Source organism: Apteryx rowi, unplaced genomic scaffold (genome assembly GCF_003343035.1).
Source record: "Apteryx rowi isolate R43461 unplaced genomic scaffold, aptRow1 scaffold_1, whole genome shotgun sequence".
Classification (NCBI taxonomy): Eukaryota; Metazoa; Chordata; class Aves; order Apterygiformes; family Apterygidae; genus Apteryx; species Apteryx rowi.
The window spans coordinates 1,012,457-1,029,206 of record NW_020447196.1 but is presented as its reverse complement, the minus strand read 5'-3'; the positions used below and the strand labels follow the sequence as shown (position 1 = coordinate 1,029,206).

General features: G+C 38.8%; 1 protein-coding gene across 7 annotated transcripts in view; it reads right to left on the bottom strand.

Annotated features, from left to right (window-relative positions):
• ITFG1 (integrin alpha FG-GAP repeat containing 1) overlaps positions 1-16,750 on the bottom strand; it is a 108,012-nt gene that overhangs the window by 25,772 nt on the left and 65,490 nt on the right. For all 7 annotated transcript variants that reach the window (XR_003252540.1, XR_003252541.1, XR_003252545.1 and 4 more), the window contains exons 10-13: positions 16,212-16,384; positions 5,676-5,826; positions 5,087-5,192; positions 1,176-1,219 (exon numbers count right to left, since the gene is read on the bottom strand). Coding sequence is in view for 2 of the 7 variants with exons in the window: in XM_026060076.1 (XP_025915861.1) it covers positions 1,176-1,219; positions 5,087-5,192; positions 5,676-5,826; positions 16,212-16,384 (474 nt within the window). In the remaining 5 variants the exon portion in view is untranslated. The remainder of the gene's footprint in view (positions 1-1,175; positions 1,220-5,086; positions 5,193-5,675; positions 5,827-16,211; positions 16,385-16,750) is intronic.

Sequence of the window (16,750 nt, the reverse complement as noted above, 5' to 3'; positions counted from 1 at the left end):
GCATCCAATCCAGAAAAAGATCTTTCACATCAGTTGCAGAAATGACACTAAAAAGAAGAGATGATGACACATTTCACACTATACTTCAGAAAAATGGTAATTTGTAAACCATAGAAGTGATGATGAGATGCAAGATCAAAGCCGGGAACATAATAATGGCCAGAATGGAAGGTAAGGAGACAGCAAAGACGATGTTAATGCAGATCCGTGAAAGATGAATAAATGAGGTGAAATTTTGGATTTTTTTTTTTTTTGCCAACTGGCTGTATTCTGACAAACATACATCCTGACACTTTCTGACAGTCTCACTTACAGAGAAGGCAGTAATATTTCAATGATTTTGATAATGAAGTGCTCACCAGCATCTGTTGTGAAGGTTTACTTTTTTTCCTTTGAAACCTTCTCTTTAGTTTTCCAGTTAAGCTAATAATATCATCAAACCTGCTTATAATATCAAAAATGAAACCTTATGTCTTAAAATAGGCTTGAAGAAAAAGTTGGTCCCATTTGAAACAGTTTTTGCATTTCCAAATCAAAATGAAATTTCATACGGTAGCAGAGCTGAAGTGCAATTACTAGTTTTGATTTCTCTAAATTCTTCTTTTAGGCCAACTTTTACTGTGAACAGAGTAAGTTGTTAACTGATGGCTTGGTGGGTGGGCCGAGGGATCTGGAGATAATTCCAATAACCACATTTATATGTGGTTAATCTGCAGAATCATCAGAATTAAGTCCCTCTCCCTTTCCCTTCCTGCACCCACCTCCTGTGCATTGCTGTGTGCTCTGGGCCGCCCAGAAGCGGTGACCCGGCAGCCTGTGGCTGAATCCGCCACACTGGTTTGGCCTGGCCTTTGCGACGGCCCAGAGCAGACGTGGCCGGCTGGGCAGTGGGCGCTCTGGTGGGTTTACACAGGTCCTTCTAGTAGCTGGTGCATCGCGGCCCCTGTGATGCTAGGTACAAGATGTTGCTGCGGGATCAGTCCATTGGTTTCATCTCTGAGCAGGCAGCTAGAAGACGATTGGGGCTTCAGACTGCGCCGAACGGGGCCGTGCCTGGTTTGGGCGACACGTTCCTCCAGGAGGAGCTGTCTCAGTTACATGGACAGCTCTCAGTATAATTGGGCCCCAGCCTGCTTTGAAGCTAAATAGCAATGTGAAGTTATAGTTATACTTACTGTTATTTTCCGAGGGCAGTCATTAGAACAGAGGCCACTGAGAACTGTGGAAAAACAAAAATTTAGTTTACAGTGTTTACATTAACAAGCCATTTTTCAAGTACTACCTCTGAAATCTATTCAAGTTTATTAAGTGTCACGTAGCCATTAAAATACATACAAAAATTACTGCTATATGACTTATGTTAATGTATAAAAGAATTCCTAATGTCTTTGAAGTATACTGTTTTGTTGAAAACAATCAGCTACTCGCTGTTTTATCACACCTATTTGGTTAACCAGCTTCAAAAGGGGAGATTTGCCAGTTAAAAAAATCCAAATGAAAACATATGTTAGAAATAGTGCACCACACTTTATTCATTATCCTTCATTTCTATCAATGAATAAATACTTGGTAGAGATTCAACTTCACTGTTTTAATTGGTAAAAAGGTTAGTAATGGCTTTTTCTTATATATAAGTTATAGTTCTAAAAGTTGATTTAAAGCAATTTTTAAAAGTTGTAATAAACTGTGAAAAAATCCCATTATCTATTTATTCTACAAATTCTAAAGTATTATAAGCAGATGTGTATAATGGTGCTTAACACATACTGCCTATAACAGTTGTTTAATTACATGTTTTAAAACTTAGTTTGAAAAACCAGTTACATTACAGAAATCTGTTAAATGCTTATTTGTAATCAGCTAAATGAGGGACAATGAAAACCATCTATTCCATAACCCAGAACACCCTGTCACATTAAATGTTAAAATTAAAACATCAGTACTAAAATGCCTAAAAAAGGGGGGGGGGGGCAAAAAATACTAACGTGTCATTCTGATGCAATGTCTTACAACACTCAGACATCGAATGCCAACCGTCGGGTTGAGCAGCAGCCCCAGTGAAAGCCACAAGCAGGGAAAAAACCCCAACTTGGGAAAGCAGGCTTTATAGAGCAACAGTGACAAATGGACATCACCGCGGCACGAGGTGCCAGCGCTGCGGCCGAGGGCTGAGTGCCGGGCCAGGCCGCGGCAGCTCACCCGGCAGCTGCTAAAGCCACTGCTGCAAAGGCTCTTGTAAGAGTCCACGGAGGTTCAGGTACCCAGCGGTGCACGGAGGATGTTGGCAGGGCAATATTCTCAGCAGAGGTCGCTCCCTACTCGAGTCACAGGTAGCACTCTTCCAGTGAAGGAACGTTGCTAACGTTTTCTGTGCAAATCTTAATAATCGCCATGATTCCCTGTTCTCATTTTTGTTTACAATTTAAAAATGTTGAGACTTCCAAATACAGAAAAATCTACTATTTTTATAAAGTCCAAAAAAGGATCAAAAATATCTGGACAGGTAAGATAAAGGGGTGACAAAGCACAATTTGAAGACTATGTTGGTATCTACAGATAGAATTTTTGAGCTACAAACTATATTTTATACATTAGACAGGTGTACATGCCACTGGACATAGACTCTTCCCATTTTAATGCAGAACCGCACACTGCAATTTACTGCTCCATTTCAGTACTGGAACAAATATTCTGATCAAGTACATTTGACATTAGTTGTAATGAGCAAAACTGCTCTCATTGTCCATATGCCAAATAAATGGCAATGCATTTAATGACACACCAACTGGCAGAAAGCATTTTTTGTTAGAAATGCTCTCCCCCTTATTACAGTAAAAAATGTTTTTAGACCACTCATTAATTCCCATTTTCTGGGGCTTCTATATATGTAAAAATACTCAAACCCTGAAAGGGTGCCAAAAAAAAGTTTGCTCTGATTTTTAAGTTATATGTATACTGAGTGAATGAAAAAACATGTTGCAAATTGCTCCTTTCCCTATCAATATATCACACAATTATCACTCTAATACAGCTTTGTAAAGTATAGGTTTTTTTCTAGAAGGTTTTCAGCATGCTCATGTGAATTACACTACCCAAATACAATAACAGAATTATTTAAAAGGAGGCTTCCATCAGCATGACACACTATTACAGTCTATTAAGGTAAGAATAAAGCCCTGACTAAGGAGAAAGTAATAAATGCACCAGCCCCCAGTAGCAGCTGCAGTTCTGTTACAACGTGCACAGTATCAGTGTAAGAAGGATTACGTGCATATAACTAACATGAAAGCAAATACAATTTTTCCAAGGTGAACATCCAGTTGTTCTTGTTTATTTTTTTCCTCATGAGCTCACTTAGAGTTATTACCTCTCAAACTCAAGGAAGATAGACAGGCAAAGAGCTCTCAAGTTCAATACCTTTGCAGTCTGTCAGAACACGGTAGGGCAAGTTCAAGGCCTAATTACTCTCAATCACAAATATCGAAATCTAACTCTAGCYTTGTAAACCAAGGCTCTAATTGATTCCCACACCCGTGCCATATTAATTGCCATTACAAGCTTTTATGGTAAGATGTGTTTTGTGCCATGCGGTGTTTTAGGGCTGCAAACAACAAACTGACTCACACATGGAAACAAACTGGCTCTGGGAACAGATCATGGAGAATAAGCAAAATACGCAGCACGCAAAAGGGCACTGAAATGAAACCAGCCTGTTTTGCACTAGATGACATTTCCAGATGATTAGGACAAGAATCACAGTAAGTGGGCTTGAGATGACAGACGTATTGGGAACTGACAGAAGTCTCTGCCAGAAAGAAAATACTGCAACCACTCACGGTGCAGATGAAAGCAAGTGCACTTGGCTGTTGTTTCTTGCCTCTCTTTCTGAAAATAGGCAAGAGAAAAAGGCAGCCATTGTGGACAAACAAAACATTTTCATTCAAGTCCATATTGCTGAAATTTCTTCTGGTTTCTTTTGGTATAATCATAGCGTGTGTGTAAGCATGATTATATTTTTCTCTGATTAGCGATTAATGAGCTAATCTTCCTCCAAACCCAAATATTATCAAACATGAAAAATCAAAAATGTAAAAGTTGAAAGACAGGTACACATAGATATAATAGCATTTTTATATTGACAACATTATCTGCATTTATCTCCTCACATAATATGTTGTACAGAAGATTCACAGAATCATATCAGGGTTTGAAGGGACCTCAAGAGATCATCTAGTTCAACCCTTTCTCTCAAAAATAATTACAAATACTACATCATTTCTTAACCTATTTGTAAGAATTTCTAACATTGGTAACTCTGCAGCTTCCCCAGAAAATTTACGTTAGTACTTCATAATCCATCATTTAAGATATTATTCTTACTATTTACCCTGTGTAATTTAACTTTGTTACTTTCTTTCCTATCCTGCACGGACATGCAAAACACGTCCTCCATCTTTGCAGAAACTCATCGTGTCCTGAGGACTTGGATCTTCCTTACATTTCTCTTTTAGGCTGAATAACTCAGTTCCATTGCTCTTTCCTTGTAGCTCACATTTTTAGACACTTGATAATTCTCATTTTTCCTTCAGAAGCCAGCTGAGAGATGAGTTTTTGAGACCTAACATCTGTCTTTGGAGTTTTGCTAGGATGCTGACGGGGGGAAGGAAAGCTCCAGCATGAAAGGAAAGATTTAAATTGCCTCTAGTTGACAGTGAAAGACTCCACGCCTTCTTGTAAAGTCAAAAACACCCAGAGACAATGAACACTTATTTAAAAAGACCTGGTGGTCAAAACTGACATTAAAAACAGCTAGAATATTGAAAATAGTTGGCAGAATTACTTTGAATTTAAGTAAGTACACTAAAATAAAACTCCAGAAAAAGCTTTGAAAACAAAAATGACTTTGAAAACAGACATGTTGCATAATGTTGCAGACTTCTGCAATCCCTAATGTTTTCCTTGCTATGTTTTTTCTTTTCTAGCATTATCATACACAGAATATTATGGTGTTATCATGCATAGAAAGTCAAATATTCACATTCCTCTCAAAGTCCTATTTTGACTTGATTTTATGGTGATCACTTACCAATAACTTTAACAAAATAGGCATCTGCTTCAAAGTTATTTTTTAATGTATGTATAGTGAAGTCTTTATTGAAGCCTTTGCTTAATACAATGATATCCAAGATGCCCTGAGGGAGAGAAAGAGGAAAAAAAATTAGAATGCAGGTTTACTCTAAATAACATCTAAATCCAGCAAACAAATTCTCCTAGATTAAAGAAAATAGCGTGTGTGGCAAAGCTCGCACCTCTACTACTAATCCGACTACCTTTCAAGGGATAGTAATCTATGGCCATTTCCGACAGAGCGCTCCACCCGCGGCTAAACGGGACAACGCACCAGGTCCAATTCCTTGCTGAAGAGGGCAGCTCAGGAGGGGCGAACGAAGGTGGCCACGCTTTGCTTCCCACGCGGGACGTGCTGCTGCCGGCTGCCACCTCCCAGGAAGCCTCTCGTGCACGACCAGGAATCCCCCAGGTGCCGGCACCACCTGCCCCGCGCGCTGCGGCCGGCGCTGCTGCAAGGTGGCCGCGCACCGCTGCTCCTGCACTGGCAGCAGCCCCCRGCCACAGCAAGAGAGAGGCTGCTTACTGCAGGAAAAAGCTGAACTTACATCTTCGTATATGTCAAAGAAGGTTGCTACCACCGCGTCCTTGATTTGATTTAGATCCGAGAGCTCCCAATAAACTTTAAACATACGACGTACACTCTTGCAGCTCACGTTATTGCATGGGACATTTTCTAGTAAAAATGCTTGCTGATTGCTGTAAAACATACATGTAAAACAACAGATAACATTATTCCCTTTAAGAGGTCTAAGTAATAGGCATTACAAAAATATTGTAATAAATAATTTGAGCCTACTGAAGTTAAGTATCATATAAACAAAGCTAGCAGCCACCAGATACTTTAAATCCATGAGCACTTACATTAACTTTGCAGGCAGAATTACAGCCAGTATGTAACGCTTGATTTAAACCAATGAATACGCTAAATAAATGGGTCCAAATCAGCAGGAATCATTTCATTAACCATCTACTCAAAAGACACAACATATTCTTACTTTATTCTGGGACAAGTGCATTTATCTGCCATTTTCTTAATCCCTCCATGGTGCCTCAGCTTAAATACTACCTAAAAAGTGACAGTGCATTTTCATTATTTTATGACAATCTCTCCCCACATAATCTCCATTAATAAATTCTCTTACACGATTTTTTTCTTGCACAAATTTAAGGTTAAACCAAATCTTGATCAGTATGTTTTTCCACTGTTTCAAAGCAAAAAAATATCTACCACTGCAGCAAAAATAAGACACGACAAACCAAATTACATGTTTGCCGACGTATAACAAACAGAGACAGGGAGAAAGGCTCTGCTACTGAAACAAGAAACCAACCGAGCACCAGCTCTAACGTAGCAAAAATCCCCCTTCTAAAGAAGGTAATTAATAGGCGCCTGCGGGTCAGTGGGAGACCCAGACGAGTGGCACAGGATGCAGCTGCACAGCTTGAGGGCTCCTCGCATCACACATCGTCCCTGAAACCGTACAATCTCCCCTCTCACCAGAACCCTGAAAACCTTCCGGACTTCACCGATGGGGAGTCGGACGCCTTGGCAGGTCTCCGCTGCTGAGCTGGGAGCGCGCTCGGACTCACGGCTGCCGCGGCGAGGACGGCCCGCGTCTGCCCTCGCTTCCCGGGCCGGCCGGGGAGCCCGCGCGCGCAGCCCCGCTCCTGGCGCTGCCGAAGYGCGTCGGGACCAGCGGCAACCATCAGCGCCCTTCTGCATCACGACCTTGAACACACCGGCCTTGCGCAGGGTAACAACAAGCTGTTTTTCCGTATCTTTACGGCCTCTGAGGCTTCCAGGATGGAGTMCCCCCGCCGCCACCACCACACACGCACTGAAGTGACTCCAGCATTTCTCTTGAGGAAAGCTTCTGGGTTTAGGTCTATGTTTCTGTGGTATATCTCAGATAATTTGCTGCTAATAAGAACTGTATCCCACGCTATTCATACTTCTGCTGCATCCATCTGAGAAAGAGTTGGAGAAGGGCACAACACTACCCGAGAAAACCCCCCTTTCTGACGCTCCAGTAAATCAGTTTGCCTTTCCACTGCCGAGGCGATAGTGGAGAAATAAGGTAGGAGTTTGCTCTGTGTAAAACGCGTCAAAAGTAAAAAGGGATGTTTTGACACTTCCTTCAAAACCTTATAATCACACTTCTTGAGCTTCTGTGCAAAATATACAAATGAGGCCTTTATTTTCCTCCTATGTTCTATATTTGATTGAAAGTTTTATAACGACCCACTTTTACTGTTTCACTGTTAGAAGCAGCAATATATTGAATTAATGTCCAGCCAAAAGCAAATTAAGCAATCTACAATATTTAAGACATTTTATTATCAAAATCTGAGAACATATAACCATAACTCAAAATTATTAAATGTTCCCATTCAATTTATGTATTTTATGTATTATACTAGTATCATTAAACAACTACGAGGTAAGGTGACAATTTGAGCTAAGCACATTGTTTCAATTTCTCTTCTTCATCATGTCATACACCACTTGCATTTTTTTTTAAACTTGGAGGAAATTTTAGACAGATGCTTTCTTTAATTTCATTTTTTTTAATAGCTAGAAAAGACTACATGCTAATTATTTACAAAACACTTGATTTTCAAGTTCACATTATACTGTACATAAAAATTACAATTCAAGTCTAAACTATAAGCCTTATGGATGGTTAGACACAAGAAGATTATTTACTACAGTAATTTTTTAATTTCCTTTCCTTGGTAGCGTGCATTTATTGACTTTCAAAACATCACAGAATGGACAAACAATAGCATAACATCAACTGCATCATGAGAAAAGAGGGAGATACTAATAAAAGTGGTAAACACCACTTTTCTTCACCCTTCTGCATCAACAAAAGAAACACAAGACAGGCAACAAGAAAAAAAAACACAAAACAAACCCAACACTAAGCCCTAAATAGATGCTGAAGACTGAGAAGCGTACAATAGGAGAGCTATCTGGTAGAGGGAAGGGGGGAAAAATAAAATAAAATAAAATAAAATAAAATAAAATAAAATAAAATAAAATAAATTGACGGAGGTAGCGTCTGCTGTGACAGAGCAGCAGAGTTCTGCAGAACCCCTAACGAGAACAGGGCTGGAAGTCTGCTAGCGTGCACCATCTGCTTGGAAAAGTCATTTCACCGGGAAACTTCATTTCATACTAATACTGATTGGTATCCAGAGAGTCCTTTCTGAAACAGCAATACAAACTTGCCTGTAAAATTAACAGCTCAAAAGTTGTGCTATAAATGTTAACCATACCTACAAACACATACACATAGGTTTAACTTCACCACCGTGAAAAGTCATATAAAGTTTAAAAGCTGCTTAAGAGTCAGTGTTATTCCTTACAATAACAAAATCAAGAATTTGCAGGGTAGCAAACATAAAAATAATGAATTCCTAAAGTGAAAGAAAACTATTACTATTGGTGAGAAATATGAGCTGAAACAAGGTTTAAGCTTGAACTGCAATATTAAGCTCTTTTTAGAGAAGAGTTTCGAAGTGGAACTTACACAAATGCAGCACYGGGCGGGAAGCACGTAGCTTTGTTCTTCCAGCTCACATGCTGGCTGCATTAGCTTTATAATTTAAAGCGGAGCCTTTTCTCCTCCCAGTTCCAGAAGTAATTCCCTGGCATGTATTTTATTGATGGCTTTGAATTATTTTAAATTCTGTACAGCACTCAATTCCTTTCATTTCCTCTAAAAGCATCTTTGGAAAGCACAATTAGGAGCATCAGGATCTTATTAGGCATGKGGCTTTGAAACAAGTGCTGTAGCCTGAGAGGATAACGCAGGTGTGTCCCCCACCATCGTCCTGTTCCCCCTTTTAAAAATGAACAGTATTTATAGTAAGAAACTAACTTACAACCTTGTCTTCAACTCTCTAGTTATTCATATGCAATTCTTCATTTTCTCACATTCCTGGCCTAATCTTGCTAGCTTATTCAAAATTTTGAAAGATATATCCTGATGTTAGCATGTGAATTGGTTAATTTGCTAATTTGTTAGCATTAGTCAGCTAACACTGTTGAAATATCAGTTGTTTCTGCTGAAAACATGTTTCTACTACTACATTTACTCATGTGCAAAGATTTCCTCCTTCTCTTTGACTCAAAATGAGTAAACATGACTTTTTTCCTCATGTATTCAGACCATTATTTGTTGATATACAAGATAATTTATACATATTCATAACCATGTCCTTATCTGCAACACTCGGAAATAATTTCTGAATAATTAAATAGCTTAAAAAAAAAAAAAAGGCACTCACACCGCAACTTCTAAATAGAGGGAAAAAGTGCTAATTTGGGGGRTGGGGATCGGTCTTCAGGTTTACCCCCAAAATACATGCACATAAAATACAAGGTACTTGTAGCCTTCCAGACATACCTGTATATAAGCAGCTTTAGTGTTTTAAAATGCCACCTTGTTTTTAAGGTGAGCTACGTTCAAGTTGCACTGAAAACTGCAGCTATCCTGACTGGCTGTCTGGGCGCAAAAACTTAGTCTTTCCATGTGCGCAGTCAAGCGATTCCCACTTGACTTGATACAAAATAAAAACCAAACCAAACACTGGAATAAAATATTAGTAAAAGATTTCAGACTTTGCTTACATGAACAAGGAAAACTAATGGAAAACAGACACCGAAGACATCTGGAGGTGCAGAGCAAGCCTTGGCAGCTTTGGGGCATTGCATGCCTCTGGCCACCGCTGCGGGGGCTCCGCGAGAGGTGTCCCCCCGGCGGGCACCCCTCGGCGGGGGGGAGCGCCTCGCTCCGGGGCAGGCTGCGGCGCCGCGGCCCGGAGCCTCGCTGCTGCAGAAGGAGAAGCTATCCGCCCTTGGCCTCGTTGGCCCTTCGCTTCCTTCAGGGAAAACACTCCAGAGGTTTGGATTTGGCCTACAAGCTGCCAGTTGAGTCCTTACATTATTTATGGCTTTAACTCACATGTGTCACCAGAATCAGAATATCCACCTCCATGTTTTATTTCTGCTTCATCCTACAATTACCAACAGCAAGTCTGTGACCTTCCTATGATTTTGAACGACGTTGTGAAGGTTCACACCATCCAAACAAATCTACCTGTAACAATGAAAATCTACACAGATAGCCTTAAAAACGGCAAAACCGTGTCCCTGGAAGGTTCTCGGAAAACGCATGAAGACAGGCTACATTACARTGATAACAGATTAAATCAATGTTCACGTGTTACACAAATGTGTGGCAGTCGATATAAAACAATTTAGCTGAAATAGCGAGAAGAGGCTGAGCGATGCAAGTCCACGAGGCAAAAGAACTCGGGACGCAGAGCAGCACGTCACCCGCAACGTGCCACGCATGGCACTATCAGTATTGCAGTACTCGCACCGATCCGCACACAGTGGCACTCATCTGCGTGCCATCTGCACGACTTTATCCCAAGGAACTTCTTAGTAACGCTCAAGAAAGTGTAGAGTTATTTCCTGGCCTGGAACCTTCTGACCGTAGGCTGTATGTGCAGCAAAGCTAAACTTATAAGGCTGCATTGCTACAAGCAAAGCTTAAAGCCAAAGAAACAGTGAAGATATATTTACCTGAGTTTTATTTTAACATACTGCTTTGTGATTAGAATTAAATATTTACTGCTTAATTTCATACATCTTATATTCTGTCAGTTTTCTGTCATTTAATTTACAGTGACTGCTGGAACAGCTAAATGACTAGTATCTCGCTGCAGACATTCAGGATCATTGAATTGGCCTCTGTCTTTTAGATTTGCTCAATCAGAGGTTGCTTCTCAGTCCTAAAATTTTAAAGAAGCCCTTTATCCAACCTGCCTTATGACAAATCACGAGTAACAATGACTTAGGAAGAAATAATTCTGCCAAATAAAAATAATTTCAAGTGGAGCTGTGCAAAGGATTAAAACATATATATTATTTTAAAACTAAGTGTGAATACCATGAAAACTGGTATTTTCTCAAAGTATATTATACTCCAAGTTTTTCATTCTGTTGCTCATATTCAGTTCTTGTTGAGCTCCAACTTTCAGTCTTTACTGTCGCTTGTCACCAGTGTCAGAAAGGTACTATATTTCAAAGTATACTGTTACTTTATTTGACTAGTCTAAGCATTCGTTCTGAACAAAAACCTCACTGAAAACATACTTCCTTAGATTACGTTTGCAATACCAGATGGCAATTACTGGCATCTAATCTGGAAAAGAAGTGGTTAAGCAAAACTTATTTCATCCGAACAGGTGGCAAAAAGATAGGCAAAAAGTGTATAGACTCATATGCAGTACTTACACTTTTCAATGTTACCACCGTCTACTTAAAACCAAAGTGCGAAAAATGAATACATTTAGATAAGATAGTAAGCAGAGATGAACCAAAAACTAACTACTGATAAAATTCCTTTAGCTATTATTATTCTACATACTTACAAAATTTCTAATTCAGTCATAACTAGAGGGAAGAAAAATTCATATACTTATGTAGCCAGAAGAAAAATCTGTGGACTGGCATTCTAATATGCAGGTTTTGACTTAAGTCAGAAGTTAAAAGAATTCATAATAGGTAGATACACATGTAGGAATACACTGAGAATTTAGTGTCTTCACTTATTAGTATTTATAGTCTGGATTCAAACCCACCACACTTGCAAGTACAAGTGAGATTCCTTTTGTGGTTGTTGTTGTTAATAAGGAATTCATCCATGCTCTCAGTATATTTCAAGCTTTTAATCAAAATTAACAGGACATGGCAGGAGATTAAACAGTCTGGTATTAATGCAGTTATAAGAATATATTATATAAGAATATAATTCATCATTTCTCTAACTTATTCACCTGAAAGGACAGTAGACCAAAGTCATTCTTAAAATAATCTACTTCAGTGTCTTGTAGGGAGTTTTAAAAACTTGATCTGAGAACATTTCCAACATTATGTTAAAAGCATATAATTGATTTTAATTGTATTCTTCCATTATCATAGATCAGTATATTTTCAGATGAATAAAATGCTTTCTGCCTCCTTTAAGTTAGAGATAGCAATTAGAAGCTAGACTTCCTAGCCTTTAGCACAGATTGAGGCCAAGAGTGCACAAAAATGCTTTTGTCATCTAATCACAGTAATCAATCACTGAAATTAGATCTATAGATGTAGTATGAAAAGCTTCAGAGAAGGAAATAAATAGCTTGATCCAGAAGTGCTTAAAATCAGTTAAATAAGGTTTTCATTTTTATTTGCTCTAATCTAAGAAGGGCTTTTAATTTAATTTCCACACTGTTTTAATTCTCTGGACTCTATGACCCAGTTACAGATTTTAAAGAGAAGTATTTGCTTAAGTCTCTCAGAAACAATGATTTAATATTACTGTGAAAGTGACATTTGAAAGTAGGTGCTAAAAATGTGATTTTCATTCCCATCCAAAAGTACTAGGAGTCTGTTTACATTACTTTTCTACAAATAATACTAGAAAAATACAGCGTTAACATGCAATGTATTTCTTAACTCTTAGTTTAGATCCTCTTTTCCCCCCTGCCCCCCTAGACTTCTTCAGCTCTCTGAATTCCCCTTTTACAGCCTGTCAAATCATATGGCAGCACTTTCAGGCCTTATGACTGGCTACGTATAACTTTGAAATCAAGCTTCCAAATAAGTTTAAAACACATCCAATTGAACAAACAATTTCAGAAGTAAGGAGAATTAAAACACATGTATCACAGTAATTCATTGCAACAAGAGGTAGGTAACTTTCTAGGCTTTTTTAGGAGTAAGTATTTATAAACCATATAAAGCCTTTAGATATTATTACATTGTCATAATTATATACCAACCAGAGGAGAGAGGCCCCTAATAATTTTGAAGGATAAAATCACTTAAAAAAAAAAAATCTGAAGTCCATACACCTATGTGTATGGACTTCATAAATAAAGTCCTAAAGTGTCCTAGCCATCAGGATACAGACATAGAAGACAGCCTACAGTAGAGCTGAAAACACAGGATTTGTGGGCTTAAGTACAAACAAAGAGAACAATTTTGTAATTTAGATGTTATAGTATTTCAGTGGAAAAGGAAAGACCTTGGTTCTAGTCTGCTCTCCAGACTATTTACAGTCTTTATTCAAGGCCTGCTGAACAGAAGATGCAAACAAACTTCCAGCAGAGAAAAGAGGCTACCAAGTACAAAAGCCTGACATTTAAGGCCTGAGTGCTCCAGCTTCACCTATGCAAGTTCTGGGCAGCAGCAGCATCTCCTCCTTCTCCTCCGCTGTATTTGAATAAAAGCGGCTGCTGGGCTAGTTCTGCGAAAGCTCAGAGGTGCAGTGGCAGAGCTCAGCTGCTCACCGCCTTGCCTCTGAATCACAACATCGCGTAGGCAGAATGCAAACATGTAGCTCTCCAAACTGGGTCATTTTTTGGGGTATGTATCAGTATCTAAAGAATTCCTTAACCCCAGAATGTCCATGARTGACTCAGGTGTTGGCAACCACTAGAGGATCTGGATTGATTTCTTGGATGTAAGCATCTAAATTCTGTCTATATACTGTTTTAAGCACCAAAGTGAGCTCTTCAGTTCTTATCCTCACTGAGTATTAATTCCAACCATGAACTTGCACCCAAGTTCATTTGAAATACCACAGAGATGGCAGATAGCAGACACTAAATCAACCGGTATAAAAGACTTGACTTATTTTGCCCTGTAGGACACTGTGCAATTGTTCATTATTGATCCCAGTAAGAAAGGCACTCAGACTCCATAAGGTATTGATTAAAATACCTTTTATTGGAGATAACATAAGAAGGAAAAAGGGAATAGCACAGATAATCTCATGTCCCTTCAGATGTTGGGAACCCCGAGTTGCACAGCATCAGACTGACCTCTAGTCCAGCCTCGGCATGGTGTGCAGATCCTACCCGTTCTGCAGGTCACCAGCATTATGGTCTTTAGAGCTCTTAAAGGATTTTCTTAGAAGTAAACCAATTCTATTCATCATTTTTACTGCCAAGCAAAAGTTCACATGAGAACATGCAGCTTCAGTTCAAGAAAAAGACAAGGTGGCGTAATAACCAGGGCAACGTAGGAGCTGCCTTACGGGCTTCTCCTTTATGATTAGCAGGCTAAGTTCATCCTGTGGCCAAGCAGTATGTGCAGAACAGCACAGCACAGGCCTGCGCCTAATCCAGTCACCTGTTACGTGATGTATAATACACCTTGATGTATAATAGTATACATGCCCTCCCCTGCCTAACACCAGGCTGGGGCAAGACAAAGTGCAGGGAAGACAAACCATGAAGAAAAGGAGGAGAAAAATTACACTATGAAATGTTTATTTCCCTTCTAAGTTGTTGAACACTATGGCATCTATTCCAGTGACAGCATGCGTAATTCCTGGCTGCGACCTAGATAACAGATTTTGAGTAGGTCAGTGATTGTAGAGATGCAGTGAGATTAAGACAGCAAATTTAATAAGCTAAAGTTGGAAGAACTGTCTTCAGACATAGTCACCATAGGCTTTACTGCAGGTGCTCCCTAAAAGAGAATCTCCTCCCCTGTATCTTGCAAAAATACAAACTCTTTGCCATTGACACAAACATCCCTTTTTAATATATGCTAGAAGTCACAAAGACAAAAAGGCCAAATTGATTTCCAGAAACATCCATGAGCACAACCTAATTTTACTGTCTCAGCTACAGTAAATCATGAACGATTATGAACCACTTAATACCAGGTGAATCTCAGCTACTGGATGTGAACTGGACATCCATTCCTGTGAAAGTCACAGAACAAACTGGCTGAGTTATGTTTTGAGCACTTAAGCATACGTGACATCAGATAACCATTTCTAAAACTCAAGATTTCATCTTTGAATGGCCGATTGCTTCACCTTCCATAGAAGGAAGTAACTGGCAAGACTGCTCAAAAACTTTCAGAAATTCCAGCTCATCAAGACCAAAACGTAGCAGCGCTGACAGGTGCTGCCATTTTCTTCTGATGACAAGAAAGCAGATGAAATATCTAGATGAATGAATAAAAAGGAGAAAACAAAGAAAGGTAATGAAAAGTCCACAAAGTATCTTCACTAGACACCTTGAAACCAAGATGAAATCAGGAAAAGAACAAACATATGGGGTATTCACACAGCAAGGAACCCAAGAAATGTACAGTCACCAGAAAAAGAAATGGATTTCATCAAGGTACAGTTCAATAGTGCAGTATAAATAGAACTGAGTTGGAGGCACTCAAAAGAAAGAAAAAAAACCCTATTTCATAGGCAAGAAAAAAGTTGGATAAAAACAGAAAACTGAACAATTGCAAATAAAAAAAAAAGAAGGAAAAGTATTGAAAACAAAAAAGGAAAATAAAGCTGAAAAGAGAAGAAACCAATAGTTGTGACATGGACAATATACAGAATAAAACATTTTAAACTTCTACACCTAAAGTGAAGTAATGGCAAGGAGAGCCTTTGAACACAGTATATGCATACCTGTGGTAAACTTTACATGCACCAAAAAAAAATGAATTCACTACTCAGTGCTAACTAAAAAAAACTGAGTAGCTGGTAAAGCATGTGTCACAGCATCTCATGAGTAGGAGAAAATACCATATTATAGAAATGCAAGGTAAGGAAAAAATCGTAGGTATTCACAAATAACCTGTGTGCATTCCTGAAGTTTTTCTTATATTGTCCCATGCAGAACTGTTATCCCAGTTTAAAGCTAATATTTTTTCAGGAGRAAAGTTTATTCAATTACAGTTGGACAATATAAAATCACTGGTTGGTTGGGAAAGGGAGAATCAGCTCCTGTGGTCAAGAAGAGAAGCCCAAAATGGTACTTCATACTCCTCTAGGCAATTCTCCACCAGGAATCACAGTCTGAGCCTATATAATTATGCATTCTGAATATACCATTTAAATGCATAGCTTTTTAAAAGAAAAACATTTAGCAGGGATCAAAGACCTTGTTCACTTGACAAAGATGAGCAAGATACTCTAAAATTAGTAATTTGTATGACTGATGCTTGAATATCCATTTGATAGTCTTTATTTATAGATTTATATATACTCTACCTTCCAGATGTGTTCTTTAGTATAGCAAGAGCATCTGGGTAGCCATCCATATTGTAATCTCCAATGTGAAGTGTAATCGGAAATGAATCTGCTGTTGAAGATCTGTCATTTTCATATGGTACAAAGCCCCAGAGTGTGTCTTTATTTCTGAAGTCTTGCAAGACTGGAATCCACTGTAAAAGAAAACAAAAAGAACAGCTAGGTAAGGAAATTAATTTATCAAAAGTATCCAACTCTATTTAAAACAGCTGACTATTCTATGCTGCATCAGGATTCCTAATCATTTACAAACTTCCGAAGAGGACGTAACTTTAAAAAATAAGGATTATTTCCTAATTATGTCATCAAATGAAAAATCTCATTTGCAGTCTTTCCTATGCAGTAAGTTTTTCCAGAACAGAACGAATAGATAGGGTTATAAGAATAAAGCACTTGTGTTCTGGAGTATGTTCAGTGTATGGTTATTCCAGAACAGCTTCACTGAAATTCACATTGCCTGGAGTCTGTATTAATTTTTAAGTGTAGGCAAACCCGAACTA